The sequence below is a fragment of the Vulpes vulpes genome, chromosome 15, assembly GCF_048418805.1.
Source record: "Vulpes vulpes isolate BD-2025 chromosome 15, VulVul3, whole genome shotgun sequence".
Classification (NCBI taxonomy): Eukaryota; Metazoa; Chordata; class Mammalia; order Carnivora; family Canidae; genus Vulpes; species Vulpes vulpes.
The window spans coordinates 49986444-50014236 of NC_132794.1; the positions used below are offsets into that span (position 1 = coordinate 49986444).

The 27793-nt window shown below is 40.2% G+C and overlaps 2 protein-coding genes across 7 annotated transcripts; one reads left to right on the forward strand and one right to left on the reverse strand.

Annotated features, from left to right (window-relative positions):
- Positions 1-306: 306 nt before the first annotated feature.
- On the reverse strand, positions 307-4557 carry LCMT2 (leucine carboxyl methyltransferase 2). The gene has a single exon (XM_025998575.2). It carries the CDS (start codon positions 4555-4557, stop codon positions 2494-2496), a length of 2064 nt encoding a protein of 687 aa, XP_025854360.1. The 3' UTR covers positions 307-2493.
- Positions 4389-27793, forward strand: MAPDA (N6-Methyl-AMP deaminase). 6 transcript variants are annotated; one of them, XM_072740712.1, is made up of 11 exons: positions 4389-4596; positions 8700-8926; positions 9174-9304; positions 9812-9872; positions 14447-14534; positions 16735-16816; positions 20494-20620; positions 21891-21971; positions 24693-24831; positions 26565-26665; positions 27435-27793. In XM_072740712.1, exons 2-11 carry the CDS (start codon positions 8861-8863, stop codon positions 27627-27629), a joined length of 1071 nt encoding a protein of 356 aa, XP_072596813.1. In that variant the 5' UTR covers positions 4389-4596; positions 8700-8860; the 3' UTR covers positions 27630-27793. The 6 variants fall into 6 exon arrangements, with proteins under 6 accessions (XP_072596813.1, XP_072596811.1, XP_072596815.1 ...); XM_072740710.1 differs by having other exon boundaries at positions 4390-4596; positions 8664-8926; XM_072740714.1 differs by having other exon boundaries at positions 4460-4596; positions 8664-8926; positions 26565-26670.

Here is a 27793-nt window from a genome sequence, read left to right on the forward strand (position 1 = left end):
TCATCCTAAGTCCAGCAAGATGTCAACATTGATAGTACTTCTAAAACTTAAGTACATGTAGAATCTCAAGATATTAGGGTTTCAAGGATTGAAGACTAAAAAGAAATATAAGTGGTACTTTGATATCACCAAAGTCACTACCTTTTGAGATGTGAATTTCACAAGGTAGACACAATTCAAATGATGAATTAAGGCTCAAATTTCAAGGTTGAACTATACCCTTGAAATACTACATTGTATTTTCACATTGTATAAAATACTACATTGATTTCACAAAGTTCACCAGGAAAGATGACCCACTGAAAAGATAATTGAGAAGACTTTAATGAAGATACTTTAATTAAAAGTGAGTAGGATTAAGGGAAACCAAGTCAGGATGGTGAAATATTTCAGATGTCCAGATCTTTTTTTTTTAAGATATTATTTATTTATTCATGAGAGACACAGAGAGGCAGAGACATAAGCAGAAGGAGAAGCAGACTCCCTGCAGGAAGCCTGAAGTGGGACTCAATCCCAGGACCCTGGGATTACAACCTAGGCCAAAGGCAGACGCTCAATCACTGAGCCACCCAGGTGCCGCTGTCCAGATCTTTCTCAATAATAGAAATGTTCTACATCTACACTAATACCATTGACATTAGCTATATGTGGCTATTGAGCACTTAAAATTGATTAATGAGAGGTGCCTAGGTGACTTGGTCGGTTAAGCCTCTGACTCTTGATTTCAGCTCAGGTTATAGTCTCAGGATCATGGGATTGAGCCCCATATCAGGCTCACACTCAGTGGGGAATTTGCGGCTTGAGATGCTCTCTCTCCCCCTCTGCCCACTCTCATGTGCTCTCCCAAATACATGTTTTTAAAAATTGATTAATGCAACTAAGTCACTGAATTCTTCATTTTAATCTTAAAGTTTAAATAGCCATATGTGACTAATGGCTGCTATATTGGACAGTGCAGCTCGGGTCTAAGAGAGAGCCATTAGAACTCCTAAGCCTAAAGAGGTAAGGAAGAACAATTACTGGAACCTGGAATAATGCAGAATTAGGACCATATCTTATTGGAGAGAACTGTAGGACAGGAGCTGTGTAGCCTTTGACAGAGAATGCATCCACTGCTAACTTGCAGATTGGCAGAGGAAACAGTATCCTGACCCATTCTTCCTGCCCAACCACCCTCTGGTGCCTCTGACTGGTAGAATTCACCAGAAACTTGAGGACAAGAAAACTTTTTTATAGTCCATAAGGTCAGCACAGAACATACTATGTTCTCCATACTAAAGGATAGAGACTAGATCTGGAGCAAAACATTAGCTAACCATGTAGAAAATAAGTTGAGGCATCAAATGTTTGGCTTATTAGCATTATAAATCTAAATAAATATGGAACCAGTGGCAAAAAAAAAAGAAAAAAGCCCTATTTTTCAATAAAGTCCAACCAATGTGTCTTACTAAAGCTATCCAGAGTTCTGCGCTGCACTAAATGGCACAATGCTTTAATCAAACTGTAACTGAGTCCATTTCAGATTTCACACATGAAGAATGAGGTCAAATCATGTCCCTTCAGCTATATTCAACCTTGTATTCTTTTAAGATAGCCTCCTAAAAACAAGGCCTCAAAAATTGGCTAAAAACTCATTACGGGGATCCCTGGGTGGCTCAGCGGTTTAGCGCCTGCCTTTGGCCCAGGGTGCGATCCTGGAGACCCGGGATTGAGTCACGCATCGGGCTCCTGACATGGAACCTGCTTCTCCCTCCTCCTGTGTCTCTGCCTCTCTTTCTCTGTGTCTATCATAAATAAATAAATAAATCTTAAAAAAAACCAAAAACCAAAAAACTCATTACTGTACCTCTCCACAGAAATCTTTAGTAAAGTAATCTGCAGAGAAACCAGAGTATCAACCTTGTTTTTTTTTTTTTAAGATTGTATTTATTTATTCATAGAGACACAGAGAGAGAGAGGGGCAGAGGAAAAAGCAGGCTCCATGCAGGGAGCCTGATGTGGGACTCGATCCCAGATCTCCAGGATCACACTCCAGGCTGCAGGTGGCGCTAAACCGCTGTGCCACTGGGGCTGCCTTGCGTATTGACCTTGTATTCTTACCAAGGATCTGTGTTAAACTTTTTCAAAGTAACATCTCAAATCACAAAGCCTGACAGCGGGAAATTTTTCACTTGCCTTAGGCTAAGGGTCATTCTAAATAAATGAATAAACTTAGATGAGGAAAACTAATAAACTAGACACAAAGGAATCCAAACCACCACCACCCCACCCCCAATTCCTACTCTAGGACTGTATTCTCTTCAGATAGGCCTACTTATGTTTTACTTTTGTACCATCTCTCTATTATGTTTTAACAACTTTTTTCACTTTCTGCAGTGGATAGCAGTGCTAATGAGAAGAAAAAGGGGAAGGAAGGAGTGGTAATGTCCACAGTCAAATCCTATTTGTGGAAACCTTTAATGTCTGTTAGTGCGTCCTAAATATATCAAAAGCTCAGTCCGACTCTCCAGCACTTAAGGAAGAAAGGTCTAATGTCACTATATGGGGGTTGAAGTAGGTGCCAAAGGAAAAGCAGTTCCCACCACCTCCAAGGAGCAGGAGCTGTTGCTCTTCAGGAAGGAGGATGCTGGTATGATTGTGTAACATTAACGGCCATGGCACACATGTTGTGTCAATCTGATACTCAGAGCTCAATCCTGTAGTTAAATCAATTACAGTCACTCCAGGAACTGAGGAGGAATGAATCCAGACCCCTCCAACCAGTAGAAGCTTCCCATTGAGCACATGAGCTGTGTGGGAGTACCTTGGAGTAATGGGAGGCTGGATGACTATTGATTCCCAGAGGAATCCACAAGAGCTTGGTTTTAGAAAGAGTACAGAGCTCAGTGGCTCCTCAGAAATACCCAGACCTCCAGCAATAACGGCTCCCCCTTGCCAGCTGCAGGCACTGTGTGAATGCCGACCTTCAGGTGCTTCTCCCTCCACTGGGATACTGACCCAAGCCATTGTCCCCATATGTAGGAAATGCCAGTCACTTAGTACAGGTTCCACCACACTTCGACCCCCATACACAAACAAATATTTCTGATTTTCATAGGACACTTCTGTTGTTGAATGCCGCCAACATGACAACGTGGAATCTTCTGGGCCAGCCTTTTTTACTGTTACATTTAGGCCCTCAGTGCTGTTGTCCTCACTCTTACAAACACCAAGTTGTAGAATTCCCAAGGCTGGAGTTACTGGGGACAGTCTCCCTCCCAGAACCAAAATCTGAGTATCTGAAAGTCTTGTCATGGTGTGATAAAGGCGTCCATCCCACAGGGCTCCGGTCCCACAACTGCATATTTGGTTGCCTTTCCATTCAAAGTCACAAAATCTCGAGAGCAAGTGAAACTTGCTCACTCGGCAATGCCGCCCCTCTTGCTCTCCAAATCCTCCTGTGCTAAGAATAATGCTTGGGCTCAAAAGGACAGAGGCATGCCCATATCTCTTAAGGTTTCGGCCCTGGCTGTCACTAGTGACTATTCTAGCAGGGAAGACTCCTGATGAAGAAGCAGGATCTACTCGAGGAAACACCTCTGAGAGTGGAAACACCAGAGTTTGGGACAGAGTGTCTCCTGTTGAAGCGGCCAGAATGAAATAGTGGGCGCACTTCAGATGCCACTCCTCAAACTCATCAAAAGGTTCAAGATTTTCCACGCGCTGGCATTCTTCTGAGGAGAGAAAGCAGCGATAGAATTCATTCATGTCCATGGCACGACAATCAGTCCAGCCCGCCTGAAGGAAGCGGTGCTGCTGGGCCTCTACGTCGGGAAAGCGGTCCAGGCCATGCAGCGGAGAACTGAGCTGCCGAAAATGCTGCTGCATGAACTGGCCAAAGGCATCATGTGGCCTCATCTGCTCGTAGATCACGAACAGGGCATCAGGAAAACGCTGGGCTGCCCAGGCAATGAGGGCCGCGGCATCATTCGGCTCCAGATAGGTCAGCACGGCCTCAGCTAGGAGCAGCGTGGGTGCAGCCGCATCAAGGCCGGCGGCGGCCAAGGCCTGGTCCAATCGCCGGAGCTGCCGCAGGTCCAGGCCTAGGAGGCGGTAGTCCGCGCTCTCAAAGCACAGCACGGACGCGGGGTCCCTGCTCTGGAAAGGCCCGGTCAACCCGCACAGTTCCGGCGTATCTTGAATCCTCTCCGCTTTGCGTCGGGCCACGTCCGGAAAATCTACTTCCCAGACTGCAGCCCCGGTCAGGCGGCCCTCGGTTTTCAAGCGAAAATACAGCGAATCCGAACCGGCTCCCAGCGATACGACCTGCGCGCGAGGAGCGCCGGGCGCCGCGCACGTCCGTTCCAGGAAGGCGCGCACGCAGTGCCCCACGGCGCGTGCGCGGACGTAGTAGCCGCGGTGGATGAGGGGCGCGCGGCGCGCGGTCCCCGGAACCAGCAACGCGGCAAAGGGGTCGTGCACGTACCCGTGCGCGGCCAGGGAACTCTTGCTGAGGGCGCTGCTGTCGTTCGTGCTCTGTACCGCCCCCGACCGACGCTCGCGGCCCCGCGGGCCCATGGCCGAGAAGAGCGTGAGGAGCGGCGGTCCGTCTCCGTGGTGAGCTGTCTTTGGTGCCGGAGTAGGCACCTCGGGGACGTCGGTAGGGAAGAAGCACCCCGCCACCGTGACTTCCCTTCCGCGTGTGTGTGCGTCACTTCCGCGACGTGGGCCCCTCTCCAATCAGGATTGAGGAGGGTGTGGCTTGTGCTAAATTCGATTGTGATTGACATTTGCGGGGGGGATTTTTCTGAGACTTCGTTTTCCGGGAAGACAGACCCCCTCCGGCTTATTGTGGGCACCTGGACTGTGTCTGGGAAGCGCAACAAGCCTTTCCGTCCGAAGGGAGAATTTAGCTGAGTCCTCTTAGTTGACTCAACTATTGACGGACACCTTTAAGGGTGAGTGTGTGGGGACTGACAACCGGACTTCCTTGGACGGCAAGGTCAGCGCTGAGTGTTCTGGTGGGACAAAGTAGGATTAGAACCACTGACCTTGGTTGATGGGCAGGGCGAAGAAGGGGTGGTTCCTCAGATGCTAACCACTAGTAATTACTAATTTATTTAATACTTGCACAGTTTAAAAAGAGTCCCATTTAACGGAAAACAAGTCAGTGAGGCCAGGTGCAAAATGAAACTTAGAGAGGTTGTGGTTCACCCAGTAGATGTTTCCCCGCCTATATATACTATTAATTCTCTTGTATTCCCGGCTCTGTGCAAAGCTGACAATAAATAAAACCTTTATTTTTCAGCTATAAAATGACATTCCCCTCCACCTCCAAAAGTCTGTGACTCTAGGATACTGTTGAATATATCCACGGAAGAGAGAGATCACAGAAGGGGGGTAATTATTCCCTCTGATAGGGTCTGAGTCTTTTTTTTTTTTTTTAATTTTTATTTATTTATGATAGTCACACAGAGAGAGAGAGAGAGAGAGAGGCAGAGACACAGGCAGAGGGAGAAGCAGGCTCCATGCACCGGGAGCCCGACGTGGGATTCGATCCCGGGTCTCCAGGATCACGCCCTGGGCCAAAAACAGGCGCTAAACCGCTGCGCCACCCAGGGATCCCTAGGGTCTGAGTCTTATTGGGGCTTTAATTTTTTTTTATTATTATTTTTTATAATAGTCACAGAGAGAGAGAGAGAGAGAGAGAGAGAGAGGCAGAGACACACAGGCAGAGGGAGAAGCAGGCTCCATGCACGGGGAGCCCGATGTGGGATTCGGTCTCCAGGATCGTGCCCTGGGCCAAAGGCAGGCGCTAAACCGCTGCGCCACCCAGGGATCCCTTTGTTGGGGGTTTAAAATAAGCATTATATTGTTCTTGAGTTGGAGGTTTGGAAGTCATCAACAGTAGGAAACCGCTTCCAGAGATATTGAGGAAATTTATAATTTATTAATTGGGATTTGGTGCCTGACTGCAGGGCCTAAGGTGAAGAAGGAAATCAGGATGACTCTAAGTATGGTTATCTTGCAGCAGTCTAGCAGAATGATTAAGAGCAAGAGTTTAGGAGTTCAGCCAGTTTGGATTTGGATACTGGAACTCAGAGGTTTGAGTCAGGATAAAGGTTTGATAACTGAAAAATGTCTTTAGATTTGGCGTTGAAGAGCTCTAAATGATTTCAGAGAGCAATTTCTGTGGAGCAGTAAGGGCAGAATTCATTATTTCAGTGAATGGGAGATAAATAAATGGAGGCAGCCGGTCCAAATTATGCCTTCAAGGAGCTTGGCTTAGAATGAAAGGAGAGACAGGGCAATATGGGAAGAATAAAGAGGAATATGGGTACAAGAAGTAAATTAAAATCTGAAATTTAGTAAGGTGTAGTTCTTACCTGTTAGAGGCATAGATGAGAGTTTATTTCACCTTCCTTTCTAGAAGCTTTGGTGAAACCTCTTGATTGGCTGGGGCAAAAAAATACAAACATCCTGACTTATCTTTTGTTTCATCCATTAAAATCAGACACTATAGAGGAAAGATGCTCAGTCTTTCCTGAAATGACTGCAAATGAAATGTCTGCAAGTGCCTTTCTATAAAACTACTTGTTTTTTAAGATTTTATCTATTTGAGGGGATCCCTGGGTGGCGCAGCGGTTTGGCACCTGCCTTTGGCCCAGGACGCGATCCTGGAGACCCGGGATCGAATCCCGCGTCGGGCTCCCGGTGCATGGAGCCTGCTTCTCCCTCTGCCTGTGTCTCTGCCTCTCTCTCTCTCTCTGTATGACTATCATAAATAAATAAAAAAAATAAAAAAAAAGATTTTATCTATTTGAGAGAGAGCAAGTGAGCATGAGCAAGGGGAGGGGCAGAGGAGGAGGGAGAGGGAGAGAGAGAATCTCTAGCAGATCGCTCTGAGCACTGAGCCCTATGTGAGGCTCAATTCCATGACCCTGAGATCATGACTAGAGCTGAAGACAAAAGTTGGACACAACCTACTGAACCACTCAGGTGCCCCCAAACTTTTTTTCCTTTTTGCCCATTTTAATATCAGGGCAACTTATGTAACCCCTCTCAGTATCAATTTACTGATTTGTGTTGTAGCAGAAGTATTTATTTTGCAAAGTTATTGCAAGAATCAAAGTTAATAGTAAAAGCACTTGTCACTTATCTGGTGGGCTCTGAATGAGAACTGTTTTTATCAACATCATTATCATTAATATGTGAGAACCCAGAGGATTAGGGTGGCTATTCTGAGAAATCACTAAATTTCATTTGGAATTTTATCTTAATTTATAAGCCACTTAAGAGGTGAAGGGAAATTAGGCTTTATTTATCACCAACAATGTGCTAGGCACTGTCCTAGGTCTTAGGGAGGTAGAATAAGCCATAGTCATTGTTCTTCTGAAGATTATAGTCTGGTGAGGAAGAAAGACAAGTAAATCAATGATTGAGATGGGGTGCCTATGTGGCTCAGTCGGTTAAGCATCAGACTCTTGCTCTCAGCTCAAGTCTTGACCTCAGGGTTGTGATTTAAACCTTGTGTTGGGCTCCATGCTAGGTATGGAGCTTAAAAAAAAACAAAACAGTGACTGAGATACAATGTGACAAAGTGCTAACTTAAAGGTAGTCACTGAATTATACAGGAGCATAGCAGAGGGGAATTTAAATTACTTGATTAGTCTTCATAGCTACTCTGCATTTGTATCCCATTTTTACAAATAAGGAAGCTGAAACCATTAGTTTAGTAACTAAGGCCATACAGCTACTAAAGGGCAGAACTGGTATAAGGATTAACATGTGTCCATCTGACTCCACTGCTTCTGCTCTTCATTTAAATTTTTTTTAACAGCTCAAAAATGTAAACTTCTACCCAAAATAGGCTTTATAAATTTCTACTTTTAGAAGTAGTTTTATAGGGGTGCCTGGGTGATTCAGTTGGTTAAACGTCTGCCTTTGGCTCAGGTCCCGATCCCAGGGTTGTGGGATCCAGATCCTGCCAAGGGCCTGGATCCCACTACCCATCCCAGCTTCACATGCGAGCTCTCTTGCTCTCTCATAAATAAAACTTAAAAAAAATAAAAAATAAAAAGTTTTATAAAAGATCTAATAGGTAAGGAATACACCTTACTAAATTTCATATTTTAATTAACTTACCAGTTTGAGGCCTTTTCTTATTTCTAGGTTAGGTTGTTAATTTGCTTTAATAGCATTGAAGGGGCTTTTGCCTTTTTTTTTTTTCCTTTTATGTTGTGGTAAAATACAAAATTTACCACTTGAGCCAGTTTTATTTTATTGTATTTTTTTCCAGCTTTATTTTTATTTTTTTATAATAAATTTATTTTTTATTGGTGTTCAATTTACCAACATACAGAATAACACCCAGTGCTCATCCCGTCAAGTGCCCCCCTCAGTGCCTGTCACCCATTCACCCCCACCCTCCTCCCCTTCCACCACCCCTAGTTCATTTCCCAGAGTTAGGAGTCTTTATGTTCTGTCTCCCTTTCTGATATTTCCCACACATTTCTTCTCCCTTCCCTTATATTCCCCTTCACTATTATTTATATTCCCCAAATGAATGAGAACATATAATGTTTGTCCTTCTCCAATTGACTTACTTCACTCAGCATAATACCCTCCAGTTGGCTTTTGCCTTTTGAAGAATAAACTGCAAAATTCTGTTTCTTTGTTTTTAGGTCAACATCTGAAAATGTTCACATTTGTTTAAATAGGGGAACCTGAGCTCAGAGCTACATCTACAGTTTATCTTATCAAAATGTGTGGACGTAGAACAAGCTGAAGGAAATTGAAGATCACAGAACTTACTGACTGAAGCACTGTTCATAACAAGAATAACAGTATTTGGAGAAAGACCTTTTTATTCCACTAAATCATGATGGAAGCAGAAGAACACCAACAGCCATGGAAGACAGCCTTTTACTCAGAATTACCTAAAGTGGTGAGAATTCAACCACAGAATACTGGAGTGGTTGCTAAGTATAAGGATGTCTATGTTTGTTTGTTTCCTCAAAGAAAAGTAAATTTTATAGGTAGAATTTGTAAATTTTGTAAACTTTAAAAGTTATATAGTTACATCTAGTAGGCAGTTTGCCTAGTGCAAATTACAAACATGAGGTGCCTGGTATGATGCTATAAATCTAGTGGCTATTTGAGAAATTTTTACTAATTGTATTCTCTTGTTTTAGGAACTTCATGCCCACTTGAATGGATCCATTAGTTCTAATACTATGAAGAAATTGATAGCCAAGAAGCCAGGTCTTAAAATCAATGATCAGATGACTATGATTGATAAGGGAAAGAAAAGAACTTTAGAAGAGTAAGTTTGGGAAGGTTGTGAACATACTTCTTTTATTCTCTATTAGAGTTTTGAGATTGTAAATACTATGTAAGAATCCAGATTTTAGTAGTTGATAGGGTAGCCATCTGGTATGGAGAGTATAACTTAACATATAGCATTTTTTTTCCAGCTGTTAGACCATTGACAGTATTTTTAGTGATTAACATTTGTAAAGTTATTCTATATTAGAATATTCTTTAGAGGTGAAAATGTAGGCTTATTGATTTTTCTCCCTGTTTGCTGCTGTCAACAGGAGGTAGGGGATATGGCAAAGGGAAATAGTATTTCCCACTTAAAAGTAACATTTTCTTTTCAGGCATTTGATTATCCTTCCAGATCAGTGTAATTTTTGAAGAACCTATTCTGTAGTTCTTTATAAATATATAATTAGTAGTAGCCTAAAATATATTCATTCAATTTAGTTGGATTTGTCTCCAGTGACAAGTTTTTGATGACTAGAATATATTAAAACTTTTCCTGTTGCAGATGTTTCCAGATGTTTCAGATTATTCATCAGCTTACTACTAGCCCTGAAGATATTCTAATGGTGAGAAATGAAGCAATTTTTAGAGTGGTTTAAAAATTATTAAGTAAATTTATAGCCTTCTGTTATTCACATGAAGTTTTGCTTTCATCAAGAGCCTAATGAAAAATATTTTCTCCTTTTTGTGGCAACTGTTTTCAAAACCATTATTGGACATTGCCAAGAGTTAATATCAAGAGACTACATTCATTGTAAAAGATCTGAGAGAAGAACCAAGATCAACATATTCTGTTACATAGAGGATAAAATCTTGTCCTGTTTTCCATATATACCATATCAAATGAAATATTTGACCATAGATGGACATTTTTTTGATAAGGCTTTATCTGTACTACTTGAGATACTACTTGAGATACTTTTAACTGCCTGGGTGGACAGTATAAAGAATGAAGTTCAGGAAGTAATTAGAGATTGAATGGTTAATTCCTAGTCCTTCCCTCTGGAGATGAAGGATTAGAGGACACCATTGTGTTCTCTATCTCTCTCTCTCTTTTTTTTTTTTTTTTTAAAGATTTTATTTATGTATTTGAGAAAGTGAGAGGGAGACAGCATGAGCAGAGGGAGAGGCAGAGGGAAAAGCAGACTTCTTGCTGAGCATAGGTTCCATGCAGGACTCAATGCCTCAATGCGATGCGGGGCTCGGGGTCCATCTTGGGACTCCCAGATCATGACCTAAGCTGAAGGCAAATGCTTAACTGACTGAGCCACCCAGGCCTCCCACCTCTGTGTCTTCCTATCTGAAACTCTGTAATACTAGACTCTGATAAGGATGACTGGCTTCTGTATCATTGTCTGACTAGGGTGGCATTCTAAAATGTACTCTTTGTAACTGGAGAAAAACAGAATCCTATCAGTTTTCATAATCATTAGAAAAAAAAATGCACACTGAGGGAGACACTTGATGGGATGAGCACTGGGTGTTATTCTATATGTTGGCAAATTGAACACCAATAAAAAAAAAAAGAAAAAGAAAAAGAAAAAAATGCAGAGTAAGAGGTATGACCTTGAGAATTAACTCTTGACTGGTCAAGAAAGAAATTTTCCTTCCTGGCTGAGACTGATCCTCATGATAAATATTAAGTAAATTGATCACCTTTTAGAGGAGATTTGACTTTGAAAGTTTAGTTCAACAGGGATCCCTGGGTGGCGCAGTGGCTTGGCATCTGCCTTTGGCCCAGGGCGTGATCCTGGAGACCCGGGATCAAATCCCACGTCGGGCTCCTGGTGCATGGAGCCTGCTTCTCCCTCTGCCTGTGTCTCTGCCTCTCTCTCTGTGACTGTCATAAATGAATAAAAAAATAAAATAAATTTCCTCTTTAAAAAAAAAAAAAGAAAGTTTAGTTCAACAAAAGTTGCCCAAGTGCCCATAATGTTCTAGGCACTGTGTTAAAGAGAGTGCCCCCTGAGGAATGTATAGTTAGATTAGAGAAACAGATACATAAGCACATAAATCCAACATAATGAGGTAAGCTGTGTGTTAGAGACACACACAGGGATTTATAGGAACTCAAAAAAGGATTGTCTAATTAGCCACTCAATAGATATTGAATGCTGCTAGGAATGTCTCACTTTCTGTTGTTAATTATAACAGAGTAAAACTGATGAAATCTTGGATTCTGAGAGTTTATCTAGAGCTAGAGTAATGTCATGCTCATTATTTCATTCCTTTCAAAGTTGGTAAAAAGCTTTATTAAAATGAGGTAAGGCAAGATGAAATCAGTGGGAGACAAACCATAATTCTAATCATAGGAAACAAACTGAGGGTCACTGAGGGAGAGGGGGGTGAGGGGATGGGGTAATGGAGTGATGGACATTAAGGAGGGCATGTGATGTAAATGAGCACTGGGTATTATATAAGACTGATGAATCACTGACCTCTACCTCTGAAACCAATAATATATGTTAATTAGTTGAATTTAAATAAAAAATAATTTTTAAAAAATGAGATAAGGAAGGGCCCCTGGGTGGTCAGCTCAGGGTAAGATCTCAAGGTCATGAAATGGAGCGCCCCCCCCCACTTTGGCTTATTGGGGAGTCTGCTTGGGCATTCTCTCCCTCTGTCCCTCCCACAACTCAAGCACGATTATATGCGCTTTTGCACTCATGCATGCTCTCTCAGATAAATACACTTGATCTTAGCCAAAAGGCCAAGAAGCAGTCTCTCTCAAATAAATAAAATCTTTAAATAAAATGGTGGAATTATGATTCTGTGATTTGACTTAGTGGTACTAAAATGAGCAACTTTAAAGCTTTTTTTTTTTTTTTAAGATTTTATTTATTAGAAAGAGAGAGTAGAATCAGGAGGAGCAGCAGGCAGAGGAAGAGGGAGAAGCAGATTCCCTGCTGAGCAGGGAGCCAGATGTGGGGTTCGATCTCAGGACCTTGGGATCATGACCTGAGCCAAAGGCAGACACTTAACCAACTGAGCCAACCAGGCGTCCCAAATGAGCAACTTTAGGTGGTTCAGAAGAATGACATTGAGAATGGAGTTAATAGTATTTACATATAATAAGTGAACCTTGTGTGGGAGTAAGCCAAGAGATTGTTCGTAAATGTGAGACCAAGTGTATGGGATCACTTAAGAGTTTAGTCAAGATGACCTGGATGTAATCTCAAAGAGAAAGGATTGGAATGTGCCTGAAATAATAATATTAACTATTGCATTTGCCAGACAGACATCCAAGACTACTTTCTGAGGTGGGTATTTTTATTGTTCCCTTTTTGCAGATGAAAAAAAATTCCCGAGGCTTAAATTGATTACATGTAACTTGTTCGGGTCACTTACAGGGAGAGTAAGTGGCAGAATTGATGATCTTTGGACTCTGATTCCAGAGCCCATGTTCTTTCTCGTTCAAGAGATGCAGTCTTACCATCCTTTGAGTAAGCAGAAACTTAACTAATTGTGGATGTACTCTGTCTGAAGAAGGAACTCAAATAACAGTTGTCCTTAGTACCACTTGCTGCATGGAGCAGAAAGGCCTAATCTGGCAGACATGATTGGGAACCCCAAGAAGTGTTTGGACATGAGTAGGAATGATACCACAGGCCTCACCATAGCCTACATAAATCGTCCCACTGCTCTCATTCCATACTTGCCAGCGGCTTCTGTTGTTCTGTTTGGTTTCACTGGTAGCTCAAGAAACCAAGAAAAAGGGTACCTTGAATAGTAGCTATGGTCTTATTAGTCACTAAGGACTGCCATTTCATACCTTCATTTCACCCTCATTGTCACTGCATACATAACAAATAGGCTTCTGTATTAGCCACATATGAGCTGGCAACTACAGTTCCTTGGCCTGCGTAGATGAGGCCTACACTCTGGTGGTAGCATTGGCAGCAACATGGAGTTTGCAGTGCCATGGGCTCAGGTGCCTATGATGATGGTTCAGAAGCTGCAGGGTCTTGTTCTATAGTGGAGGAAGCAATAGTGTCTTGCTTGGTCCAAGAGTGTCACATGATTTTGAATGCTTTTGTGTTGACCTGAGCTGTGTAGTCTCTGAGGCTGATTTTCCAGAACTCCTGGTGAATTTTAACTTAGTATAATTATAATAAATTCCTTTTTGGCTTTAGTTAAATGTACACATGCACGTGCACACATACACACACACACTCCAGATGAAGCCCAGACCTTGGATTACAATGAATCCACCAAAGTAGTGCTGCCTTGTTAGCCACTGCCTACACAATCAGCCAACCCTTGTTCTTTTACCAGGACACTGCGCTTGCATGCCCATGTACATGTAGTCAAAACAGATTAAGATTAGGATACCAACTACAGGGACTAACTAGGGCTGGTTGTCACAGCATTACCAACCTGGCCCTTTTTTCTTCTAGATTTGATTTTCTTTTTCTTTCATTCTTTTTTTTTTTTTTTTTTTTTTTTTTTAGGATGGATGGCAGAGAAGGAAAACATGCTTTCATCCTTTTAATACCATTGACCCTAGTCATTTAGTTATTTTTGGATTTTTAAAATTTGTACTAAATTGGATACCATTTTACTCATATTTATCACCCATTTCCTTTGCCAAAGAGAAATTTTTTCTTAGCACTTCTGGGGAAAATTTCACCCTGCCTGAAGAAACTCTTGAAAAGTACAACTTTCATTTGTAAATAACTTGAATAAGAACCTTAAGCCATGACTTTAAATGGTTCATCAGTAATGCCTAATTGTTTTAGCTACATGCTTCCATATGTACTTTCCTAGTACTACACACTCATAAGTAATTTTAGTTTTGCCTCATTTCTCTGTTTTATCAGCTGCTGTTATGAATACTAGGAAATGGAGAAATGGCTAAAAGGAGAAAATAGAAATAAAAAGTACATGTGATGTGCAGATTTGGACTTAATGTGAGAATGAGGGTTGTGATGGGAGTTCTTGGAAGTGTTATAGTCCCGTCACAGTCTGCAACAGGGATATGACAAAGCAGGCCATCTTAGCCATGTGAGAGACTTGCAATATATTTTGCAAATGAAGCAAAATAGCATTGCAAAATATTTTGCAAATGTAGCATTTGGCACTTTCATTGGGACCTTAACACCAACATTATCAATATTGTGTCCATTGCCTTATTTATCAGGTCACAAAAGATGTCATTAAAGAATTTGCAGATGATGGTGTCAAGTACCTGGAACTAAGGAGCACACCCAGAAGAGAAAATGCTACAGGTAGGATTTAATTACTTCTCAGCAAATATACCTTTTTCTTCTATGCTTTGATGATTCATGTGTTTATAAGTTGAGAATATGAAGCACTTACTTTTACAGTATTACAGACTCAACAGTCCAAATCTTTTGATGTACATTATGAGTGAGTGAGTTACTAAGTTTAAAAATCAGGTCAGAGATTATCTGTTTAAGGGAATTAAAAGCCCTTCAAAAATTTTGTTGGTTCTGGTTTGTTTTTCTCACTCTGAGAAAAGGATCCTTGCTTCTTATAGTTACATTATCTTAATTGGAGGCTACTTCTTGCATCAAGAGCACATGTGAGACAGTTCCACCAAATAGATGCTGAATCATGTTTTATGAAAATCACAGAAATGAAAGTTTTTCAGTCACTTCTCAGAGACTGATAGTGTCTTAGGTCAGGAGCAACCAGCAAGGTGGCAAAACCTCTCTGGAGGGGGATAAGTGGATGTAGATATGATCTGAAGAAATTTCCTGGGACCCTCTTTTCATAAGGACAGCATCAAGAGATATTTTGTAGTGCCAGTCCCTCTTTGTCCTTTGTCTGTGACCTGAAGAGGCCCTGCTGGTTCATTGTGAACCCTGACATGTGCAGCCCAGTCATTCAGGGGATAAAATTTTTAAAACTACATAGAGTTAAGTGTTGAAATGGGATAAACAGAAGATTCTTACCATGCATTTTTAAATTGCAGGATCAGTTCCAAGTTGTGGTGAGGATAGTGAAAAGAAGGAGAGAAGAAACTTGCCACCTACTAGAGCTCGTTTGCTCTTTGAATGGAGATTCAAAGAGGGATGCTAACCTGATATGCAACTATAGGGGAATGGTTAAATAAGGGTTAATGGAAGGCAGCCTCAGTGGCCTAGTGGTTTAGCTGCCTTTGGCCTGGGCCTGATCCTGGAGACCAGGGATTGAGTCCCTTATCGGGCTCCCTGCATGGAGCCTGCTTCTCCCTCTGCCTCTCTGTCTCTCTTGTGAATAAATAAATCTTAACAAAAAAAGGGGGGGGGGGGGGCGGTTAATGGAATATTCGGCAACCATTAAAAATATTTGCAAAGACACTATAGACTTGGGGATAACACTCAGAATACAGTGTTAAATGACTGAACAGGATACATATATATACCTAGTAGCACCTCATCTATTCAAAAAAATATATGTGTATACTTAGAAAAAGACAGTGGTTATCTCTGAGTGGTGGGATTATAGGTTACTCATTTTTTTCTTTATAATTTTCTGTGTTATTAGAGATTTTTCCACCTAAAGTAAGCATTTTATGATTGGGGGATAAGAGTGTTTTAGAGGAGGTTGCTCTGGAAAGTGCTCTTTCAGAGCTCCCCAGAAGAAGACGACTTGTGCACCTAAAATTGGAAGAATTGCTCTAGTACCCTTGGTCAGGAAACACTGAGCCTGACCAGTATTGAAGAGGCAGGAACCCAAGAAGGGATTTCTTTTCTGGACCAGCAGGAAAACATTCTGCTAATAGGGAAAAATGATTTGCTTTTGTCTTTGTTTTTTTAAGGACAGGCCTTAGAAAAAGGCTTGTTTTATTAGAGCGAACATTTCAGATTTTTTTTTAATTTTTTTTATTTATTTATGATAGTCACAGAGAGAGAGAGAGGCAGAGACATAGGCAGAGGGAGAAGCAGGCTCCATGCACCGGGAGCCCGATGTGGGATTCGATCCCGGGTCTCCAGGATCACGCCCTAGGCCAAAGGCAGGCGCCAAACCACTGCGCCACCCTGGGATCCCCATTTCAGATTTTTATAGCAGTTTGTGAGAATAGTTTTCTTGTTCGTTGGTTTTTTAGGCTTTTTTTTTTTTTTCTTTAGTAGGCTCCACACTGAACATAGGGCTTGAACTCATGGCCTTGAGATCAAGAGTTACATGTTCTACCGGCTGAGACAGCCATAACAGTAGTTTTATGTCTGTTGAATCTAATAATAATTTTTAAGTGGGCTTATATTTTCTTTTTTTTTCTGCTTTCTAGTACTTCATTTAAAAAATTTTTCAAAAGCACAATTAGCATTTATGAGAATGTACCCATAGGGCCAGGTTTTAACTTATCTTATGCTCTTGTCACAGCATAAAATAAAAATGTAATTGTTCATAGAGGGATGCTAATGTTGAAGGATGAAATAACTGATGATCTCTTTATAAATATTTTCTTTATGTCCTTTCCAGGAATGACTAAAAAGACTTATGTGGAATCTGTACTTGAGGGTATAAAACAGTCCAAACAAGAAAACATAGACATTGATGTTAGGTAAGAAGCATTGTACCTTAGAAAAAGTAGAATGTGAAAATGTTATTATTTTGATCATAAGTAAAATAGATTTTTATAAGTCAAACAATAACTGATTCTTATCTTAGAAAAACAGAGTGAAGAACTCTGTTGCTTATAGTTGAGAATGCAATTCTAAATTTACCATGTGGCAATAAAATTCTGAGTACTGTTGCTCTAGAGAAGCACAGCTTCCCATTGCTCTTCAGCCAAAATCCAGACTTCTTATTGTGGCCTACAAGGCCCCATGTAATCTGGCTGCCTCTCTGACTTCAACAGCTTTATGTAGACCACTTGTCATTGTTATACACTGGTTTGCTCTTTCTTCCTCAAACAGGCCAAGAGTGTCCCACCTCAGCACCTTTGTACTTCCTGTTACTTTTGCCTTGAACACACTTCCACCATATCCTTGCATGGCTAACTTTTCATTATTATTTTTTTAAGATTTATTTATTTATTCATGAGAGACAGAGAGAGAGAGGCAGAGACATAGGCAGAGGGAGAAGCAGGCTCCGTGCAGGGACTCTGGGATCATGCCCTGAGCCAGTCAGATAGATGCTCAACCGTTGAGTCACCCAGGCATCCCAAGCTTTTCATTATTGAGTTCTCAATTTGCCTTTCACTTCCTCAGAGGGGCCTTCCTTGACCACCTTATCTAAAGTGCCCCCCATCCCACTAAATCCTCTAGTAATCCTTTTATTTCCTTTGTGGCACTCTTCTTAACAAGGTCAGAAACTATCTTGTTTTATTTGTGTGTACATACCCACTCGAGTAAAAATTCATGAGGCCAGGAACCTTATCTTTTGTTTTCCACTACCCGCACACCCCCCCCCCCCCCAGTACTTAGAAGTGATATATAATCAGGACTCAGTAAATCCTTGAAGGAAGAAAGCTACTTGTGAAGTTTCTGGCTATAAAATCTGTCCATATTAAGCTTAGCTAGACTAACACTCATATTCCTCTCAAAAAAAAAAAAAAAAAAAAAAAAGCAGGCAAAAGACTAGAGAATTCAGAAAAGAACACTTACAGATGACCAGTAAGTGTACAGGGAACTATTTAATCTCACTAATCAGATTATTTTTTTTTAAGATTTGTTTATTTGAGGGAGGGTGTGTGTGTGTGTGTGTGCGCGTGCAGGGGTGGGGGAGAGGCAAAAGGAGAAGGAATGAGAGAATCTCAAGCAGACTGCCTGCTAAGCATGGAGCCTGACGTGGGGCTTGATCTCACAACTCTCAGATCATGACCTGAATTGAAATCAAGAGTTGGACACTCAACTGACAGCCACCCAGGCACCCATAATCAGATAATTTTAAAAAGAAATATTACAATGCCATTTCAGTAGCCCCCCCCCAAAAAAAGGGTAATAACCACTATTTGTGAACTTACACATTGCTAGTAAGCATATTTTAAAAACCTCTTTTTTTTAATATTTTATTTATCTATTTGAGACAGAGTGAGCAAGCAAGAGAGCATGCAGAGAGAGAGCAGAAGCAGAGCGGGTAGGAAGAAGCAGACTTCCCACTGAGCAGGGAGCCCGATGCAGGGTTTGATCCCTGGACTCTGGATCATGACCTGAAGTAACAGCAGGTGCTTATCTGACTGAGGCATCCAGGTGCCCCTAAATAAAAATTTCTTTAAACAGCAGTATGTGGGGCACCTGGATGGCTCAGATGGCTAAGTGTCTGCCTTTGGCTCAGGTTGTGATCTCCAGGTCCTGGGACCCAGCCTTGTGTCAGGCTCCCAGCTCAATGGGGAGTTTGCTTCTCCTCCCTCTTTCTCTCCCCCTGCTCATGCTCTCTCTTTTCTCTCTCTCTCTCTGTGTATCCCTCTGTCTCCAATGAATAAATAAAATCTTTTTTAAAAAATAAAAATAAAAAGCAGTATGTATTAAGATGTATAAAGATGTTTCCCTCTGACCCAGTACTCCCATTTCTAGAGATGTAGATGTATCCTAAGGAAATAAGTTGATTTTGTGTAGTATTCTTTATTGTAGTGTTATTTATTTATTTGAGAGAACATGAGAGAGAGATGGGTGGGGGCGGGGGTACAGAGAGAGAAGTAGACTCCCTGCTGAACAGGGAGCCCAGATACTGAGCCATTCCCAGGACCCTGGGATCAAGGCAGATGCTTAACTGACTGAGCCACCCAGGCGCCCCTGTAGTGTTATTTATAACAAAAAGTGGAAAACATCCTAAAACATTTAGCAATCAGAGGACAGTTACATTATGTTATGTTCCGATGATTTATGTTGTTTTCTAACATTATTTAATGGCAGGAGAAATTGTTAAGTTAAAAAAGACTGCATTTATATATAGTTGTTCCAAAACTTGTAAATAAATAAATGCTGGAAGAATTTTGTGTGTGTGTAAAAAAAATAAGTTAATAAATGCTGGGATGCCTGGGTGGCTCTGTGGTTGAACATCTGCCTTCAGCTCGGGTTAATCCCGGGACACGGGATTGAGTCCCACATCAGGTTCCCCACAGGGAGCCTGCTTCTCCCTCTGCCTATGTCTCTGCCTATCTCTCTGTGTCTCTCATGAATAAATAAATAAAAATCTTCTTTTAAAATTTTTTTAAAATTAGTAAATGCTGGATGAAAAATATGCAATATTAACAGGAGTTAATTTTTGTCTTCCGATCTACATTTATGACCTAAGTTAGGTAAATACGCATGGTTTACTTCTTTAACATTTTTTATGCAGTCTGTTATGCACTGTGGTTTCAGATGTGCAATAATTTGTACAATGGTTTATTCCCAAGTATGCCTTAAGCAGAACAAATTTTTTTTCTATATAGTTCCTTGCCTTAATAAATATGTAATATAAATTTAAGCAAACTTCTATTTTGTATATTTGTAAACTACAAAGTAAAAAATGAACATTTTGTGGAGTTTGTATTTTGCATACTCAAGGTGAGGATTAAGTTTTAAATAAACCTATAATATTTTATCTGAAAAAAAAATACCCAGGCATCTGGGTATTAGATGCCTTGTAGAATTCCAGCTAACCTGAAGAATGACTTTGTATCAGCTATTGGATATGTGTTAAAAATATATATATATTACCAATTTTTTAACACTTGATTAAATAATGGATCTTAGCCTCCTGATGAAAGAACACACCACCACTTAGGTTATACTCTTGCTAAAAAATCGAATCTGATCAAGCCTCTAGACCAGATCCAATTTTCAGTTTATAGATATCAAGGGAGAAACAGATTAACAACAAGAATTCACTCAGAAAAATGAATATTGTGAGAAACTTTTTAGAACAAAGGACCTGGTTTCTTCAATAAATGAGTTCAAGAACAGTGGAGGGTTGCAGAGAAGAGGAAAGATAGGGCATGGAGGGAGTGCTAGATTAAGAGACTTGGGATGCATTGACCAACACAATGCATGGACCTTAGTTGAACTCTGAATCAAATAAACTGAACAACAAATACAAGAAAAAAATGTGAAACATTTAAGAATTTGAATACTAACTAGATGTTTGGTGCTATTTAGGAATTTATGTGTCATGCCCTCTGGCAAAGTAAGCTGTCCTATCACTCAGGCTGTATTTTTACTAAGGAACTTTTACATGCAGACTGCCATACCTCTCTGGCCATATTTTTTCATCTGGGCTATATTTGTTTTCAACTCTATTTTTCTTATTTTAAAGGTATTTGATAGCAATTGACAGAAGAGGTGGCCCTTCAGTAGCCAAGGAGACTGTTAAACTTGCTGAAGAGTTCTTCCTCTCTACTGACAATACAGTTCTTGGCCTTGACCTCAGTGGAGACCCTACTGTAAGCTGTTTTTCCTAAATACATTTTAATTATGAAAGGTAGAATCAGTTTGTTGGGTAAGGATGAGCTTGGGGCATCCTGGATTCTCCAGAGGTCCAGCAGACTCTCTGTGTGGATGAAGATCTATTTATAACTAAAATCTTTTTTTAAAAAAAAGCATAGAGGCACCTGGGTGGCTCAGTCCGTTAAGCATCTCCCTTCACTCTGTCATGATCTCAGGGCTCTGGGATAGAGCCCCATGTTAGGCTCCCTGGTCAAAGGGGCATCTGCTTCCCGCCACTCACCCCCGCTCACTCTCTCTCTCTCTCTCTCTCTCTCTCTCTCAAATAAACTTTTAAAAATTAAAAAGACCCATCCTGCCCTGGGTGGCCCAGAATGTCTGTAGCAGCTATTCTCAGCCAGGGTTCCGTGAAAGAATTAAGCACTCTAAAAAAAGAAAAAAGTAATATTTGCATGAGAGGAGATAAATTAATTCATTACATAGGATTCATGTTTAATATTTAATTATGGCTTGGCCTTAATTATCTCATAGAACCTCCAATTGAGAAAGGCTGGCCTAGAGCTTCTTGAATGTCAGATTCAAGGACAGTGTCTCACTGTCAAACTTGTGGCACTGTTGACATTGTGGGCCAAATAATTCTTTGTCCTGGGAGGATGTCCTATCTATTGCAGGATGTTTAGTAGCATCCCTGTCTTCTCTACCCACTAGATACTAGTAGCACCCTCCTAGTTGTAACAACCAAAAATGTTTCTAGATACTGCCAAATGTCCCCTGGTGAGGTATGCAGAATTGACCATGGTTGAAAATCACTGGATTTTAGAGAGTCCCACAAAATGGGTTTTTATGTCTTTGTCTAAACCAGGACTATTTTGCTCTTGTTTCATTCATCCATTTGGTAGAAGCTTTCTTTGCTGTAATCATACAAGTTCCTGAATCAAGCAAGTTCTCCTTAGCACTAGATAATCTAGATTTTCTTGCAAAAATAAAATTTGGCAACCTCTATATCTAGTGTGGCTGATTGATTTCAGGTTCACTGATACATGACTTTATGTGATTTAATATTCTTGAGGTCAGGGATTGTGTCTTTGCCAGCTTAGTATTCCCTAAAGCGTCTAACACATTGCAGGTGCTTTATAAATGAAATTTTAAAATGAATCAATCTGCTTTTTTTCTTGCTATTATTTTATTCCTTTGTTTATTGACACAGTACATAATTCTTCAGTTTGCCTAGAATTCGCATGCATCTTCATTTTAACTTTTATCTTCAAGGTAGGACAGGCAAAAGACTTCTTGGAACCTCTTTTAGAAGCTAAAAAAGCAGGCCTCAAGTTGGCATTGCATCTTTCAGAGGTAAATAATATCGTAAAATTAGGCTGAGGATAGATTACAATGAAAATAATAATCATTTGTAAATGGCTAAAAGTAATCGTGGAGATTAAAATAAAGTAGAAGAGGAGGAAAGTATAAATATTTTTAAATGTAAATTATAATGGGTATAATGGGAATGCCTAAAAAAAAAAAAAAGGAATGCCTCAGTGGCTTAGTGGTTTAGTGTCTGCCTTCAGCTCAGGGTGTGATCTGAGGTCCTGGGGTTGAGTCCCACATTGAGCTCCTGCAGGGAGCCTGCCTCTCCCTCTCCCTATGTCTCTGCCTCTCTTTCTGTGTCTCTCATGAATAAATAAATTAATCTTAAAAAAATAAATGTAAATGATAATGACAGAAGTATGACTTGCATTAGTGCCTTATGTTACTGTTTTTGTTTTTGTCATTCCTGAGGGTAGCTATTGACTCATGCTAAAGCTGTGTCATTAAAACAGCTATTGACATCTTACTGAAGAAAATGCATAAGTTTTCATCATCAGTCTTGTCATTGGCAAGCTGACACTAAGAAAAGCACCAGTTCATCTCACTTGTCCTCATAAGGGACCTGAATGTATCACATGCACTGGCAAGAAAGGAAGTAGCTCATCATTATTTTATAAGGCTCATCAGAAGATCAGGTGCCCGTCATTGGGCCCCAGCTCCTTGGCAACATGAGCACAGTGACATAATGTACAGATAATGGCTGGAGAACAGTCACTTTCTTAAGCACATCCCTATGAGTCAAACAAGGGAGTCAACTGCACTTTCCCCCATTTTGCAAATGGATTTACTTTATACCACAGTACTTCTACCAATTTGTTTCATTTTTCTTTTTTCTTTTCTTTTCTTTTCTTTTCTTTTTTTCTTTTCTTCTTTCTTTTTCTTTCTTTCTTTCTTTTCTCTCTTTTCTTTCTTTCTTTCTTTCTTTCTTTCTTTCTTTCTTTCTTTCTTCTTTCTTTCCTTCCTTCCTTCCTTCTTTCTTTTCTTTTTTCTTTTCTTTTCTTTTCTTTTCTTTTCTTTTCTTTTCTTTTCTTTTCTTTCTTCTTCATACAAAAACCTGTACATGATTAATGTGTACAGCTTGATGAGTTTGGAGTTTAATGTCTCAAGTACAGGAAATAATACTTAAGCTACTTACCTCACAGTGTTATTTATGAGTATTAGATGCAGTAATATATAAGGGTTGATTAGCATCATGATTTAAAGATTAAGGAAAAAATTGGAGCTTCCTGTCAATATTGATGTTTTTCATGTCTATAAGCAAAGAGTCAATAATCTGGTGGCAGAAGTTAAATCTAGAGTCTGTGTTTCCACACTCTGATCAAAAAGATCTGTCACAGGACATCCTCTAGTTAACCTAACTGATGTCTGATTGAAGCCGTTGGTCAATAAAATGAAACAGCCAGCATGTGTTACTGTGACCAGTTATCTGTAGTTTTTGTGCACCATAACCTTCTCTTTACCTTACTTTCTGTTGCTTTTCTTTTTCTTTTTTTTTTTTAAAGACTTTATTCATGAGAGATACAGAGAGAGAGAGAGAGAGAGAGAGAGAGGCAGAGACACAGGCAGAGGGAGAAGCAGGCTCCCTGCAAGGTGCCCAATGTGGGACTTGATCCCAGACCCCAGGATCACACCCTGAGCCAAAGGCAGACGTTCAACCACTAAGCCACCCAGGCATCCCCACTTTTCTTTTTCTTTTTTCTTTGTCTATTTGTTTCTTTAGAAAAATTTAAAATGTTCTTTATTCTGTTGCTTTTCTTGTTTGATCCATTGGATGTAAAATATTTCATTTCAACGTGTTATGGTCCTTTGTCTTATAGGCTGTCTAGTAGATAGAGTACAGCTAGACCTGTTCATGGTAGTTGTATATTAGTATATAGCTAGCTGTGTCAAAATAAAACATGAGTGGGGTGCTTGGGTGGCTCAATTGGTTAAGCATCTGACTTGATTTCCACTCAAGTCATGATTGCAGGGTCATGAGATCAAGCCCCATGTGGGTTCTGCTCCAAGCCTGCTTGAATTCTTTCCTTCCCCCTGTGCTCCACTACCCCCACTCACACTTGTACTCATGTTCTCTGTCATATAAATAAATAAAATCCTTAAAAAAAATAAGTAAAAAATAAAACATGAGCATACTACACAGAGAATCTAGGCCCTGGAGTCAGAGCTCCATGACCTTAGGCAACTTAAAAAAAACAACAACAAAAAAACAAAAACAAAAAAAACACAACTTTATGTTTTAACTACAAAAGTTAGGTATATTTGAAAAAAATCTCAGTGTAGAGAAGTGTAATGAAGGAGGAAAAAAATAAAAACTGAAAGGTCTTTCTCATTTCATTTCTGAGTTGATCTTGTTACTTTTTCTGAACTTTAATTTCTTCATCTTAGTACTTTACAAGATTCTTGTGAGGTTTAAAGGAGAATTTATGTCTCCTCCTTAAAAGGCACAAAGCAGGTTTAAAAGTGTTTATCATTATTATTACTATTGTTAACTCTAATTATTATCATTGAAATGAATCTAGAAGAATATTGGGAAATGAATGGGAAAATAAAGGCCAAGAAGAGAGCTGGGAAGGTATAGGTAGTTCAGCTTTCCAGAATGTCTGCATTATCTTCTTTGTGAGGAACAAAGTAGCTAGTTACAGAAAAATAGTACCTTTTAAGAACTGCTAAAAGAGGTTATTGATCACCCTCTCTCCTGTTTTTGAGATTCCAAACCAAAAAAAAGAAACACAAGTACTTCTGGATCTGCTTCCTGACAGAATTGGGCATGGGACATTTCTCAGCTCCTCTGAGGAAGGATCCCTTGAGCTGGTAGACTTTGTGAGGCAACATCGGATACCATTGGGTAAGGCTTAGGGCTTCAGGTCCTCCTGATAACACTCTGTACATTGGTCCCCAGTCACCTGGTTGCAACATGTATGCAGAGAAGTACTGTTCTAAATATATGTCATGTAGAAATTAAAAGTGGCATGGTACATGTGCTTCCTGAGCCTTATTTAAGTAACAGGAAGTTTTAGCTTCCATTAGAATATAAACCCATGAAAGCAGGGCCCTTGTCTGTCTTGTTCACTGCTACATTCCCCAGTTCTTAGAACTCAATAACTATTATATTGAAGGAATAAGGGTCATCTAGTATTTTAAAATGACTAACCAAATTAATATGTATTATAAAAATGTGTGACATTTATTTAAAAATTAAGAATTATGGAAGATTCCAAGGCATATTTTTAAATGTATGTTGACTATTACCACTTATGTGTCTACATGTATATCTCTGGAGCTGCTTTTAATTAACAACACATATTTATGGAGTAGCTATGCCAGTCACACTGTTCAAATTACTGGGAGTAGAGCAGTAAACAAAACAGGCAAGGTTTCTTTCTCAAGGAATTTATATTCTGCCTAGGTAAGAGAGACAGTAAACAGTTACACAGGAAAATGTCAGTGTTAAGCTCTTTAAAGAAAATTAAACAGTTTGATATAATAGTGATGAGATAATCGCTGTCAGTTGGATGGTCAGGGAAGGCCTTACTTATGTGGAGGGAAAAAAGCAGTTGACTGAAAACCATTTTACTGAATGATCAATTTGCTGAGTTTAGTTTTATGAATTTTCAAAAAATTTGTGTGGGTATGTGTTTTTTAATTACAGAGTTTTCAGCAATTCATAATGAGATTTTTTTTTTTTCTTTTTACTAAGGACATTTTTAACACCCCCAGAAGTTGAGAAAATGGAAGCCACTTGCATAGTGATCTTAGTGTGGTGGCCCAGCTCTGTGCCCAGCAGTGTGAGGGGACAGGCTGCCATCCCTTGGACAGAGTGACCCTGTGTTGAGCCTGCCTTATCATAGTGAGCAAACGCCATCAATCAAGTCAGTGAAGTTATTTCTGCTCTGGCTGGGGAGCCAAGTATAATGTGTCAAGGCAGGAATTTGTTAATAATAGAAGTCATTCTTGAGATGAACTTACTTGGAGCAGACCATAAATAGATGGTTATCTGAGTAAAGGTGTTTTTAAGGGTTTTCTTTAAGTCCATTTCTGCTCTTGGCTTTTTATAATACTGTAGCCCTCAAGCAGTGCTACCATTTTGTTTAGCCTCCACTATAAGACCAGGAAGAAGTGCAGTAATCCACTGGGTGACAGGCATTAAGGAGGGCACCTCATGGGATGAGCACTGGATGTTATACTATATGTTGTCAAATTGAATTTAAATTAAAAAAAGAAAAAAAAAGTGCAGCAATCCTTCAAAACTTCCTTCATAATTCTTCCCTGCTTTCTCCATGGTGAGTGGCTTATAACATTCCTCTTTCCTCTCCATTTTGGTAAAAGAAAGGGAAAAGTACACAGTGGGAAGGGTATATTAATTTCCTACCTGGTGTAGTTGCTGCCAAAAGTCGTAGCACATACTTCCTGTACAAATTGAACTACAAATTTTCACACATAAGGTGTGTGAAATTAGCAAACCTTGGAAAAATTTCTCATGTATCTACTTGGTGAACACTGATGAACGAGTCTATTTTTTTTTTTGAACGAGTCTATTAATCTGCTTTTAATAAGAGACTTTTTCCTCCTTTCATCTAGAACTCTGTTTGACCTCAAACATCAAAAGTCAGACAGTTCGATCTTATGACCAGCATCATTTCGGATTTTGGTACAGCATTGCCCATCCTTCTGTGATCTGTGTAAGGTGTACACATCACTTATATGAAGTATTTTGCTTTTTCAGTCCACTGTTGCATAAAGTCAGACATTCACTACTAGCTAATTGTCTTGCATTTCTCAGGGTGCTGCCCAAGTAGAGGAGTGAGAGAGGATCAGGGCATGAGAGGCTTCAGAGGGCCAGAGTGACTCAGATTTGGTGATATGGATAAAGGTCCTGGGCAGTACCCAGAGGAATATAAAAAAATACTGAGCCCAGTACCCATCCTTAAGATCCTGTTTTATTTGATCTGGTGTGAGTCCTGTAGACAGATACATTTTAAAAGCTTCCTAGTCCCTGGGTGGCGCAGCGGTTTGGCGCCTGCCTTTGGCCCAGGGCGCGATCCTGGAGACCCGGGATCGAATCCCACATCAGGCTCCCGGTGCATGGAGCCTGCTTCTCCCTCCGCCTGTGTCTCTGCCTCTCTCTCTCTCTCTCTCTCTCTCTCTCTCTGTGACTATCATAAATAAATAAAAAATAAAAAATAAAAAAAAATAAAAGCTTCCTAGTGATTTTAATAGGCAGCCATGGCTGAAAGCCACTGCTCTGGATTTTCTGGGTTTTGTTTTAAAAAGGATAAAGAGGCCTATTTAGTTATAGATATGCATGGATGCATTTATGGGCCTGTTTAGACTCTTAAAAGAAGCATGGTAAATAGGAAAATAGATTCTAAACATAAGTTACTGTTTTTTAAAAAGTCGTTTCCTTGTTCATTAAAATTTTTTTTTTTTTTTTTTTTTTTTTTTGTGCAGACCGATGATAAGGGTGTTTTTGCAACACACCTTTCTCAAGAGTACCAACTGGCAGCTGAAACATTTAACTTGACCCAGACTCAGGTGTGGGATCTGTCTTATGAATCCATCAACTACATCTTTGCTTCTGACAGCACCAGGTCTGAACTGAGGAGGAAGTGGAATCATCTAAAACCCAGAGTGTTGTATTTTTAAGCTGCAATGACATGAACTACTTTTGAGTATGTGTTGCAACCAAGATCTTTCCACTGTATCTCACTTAGTTAACTGTCTACCTTTGAAGCACACCAGCCAGGTACCATGGGCACCCTCACCAGCACTTTACTCGTGGCTGGTGCTCAGTAAATATTTTAAATTGA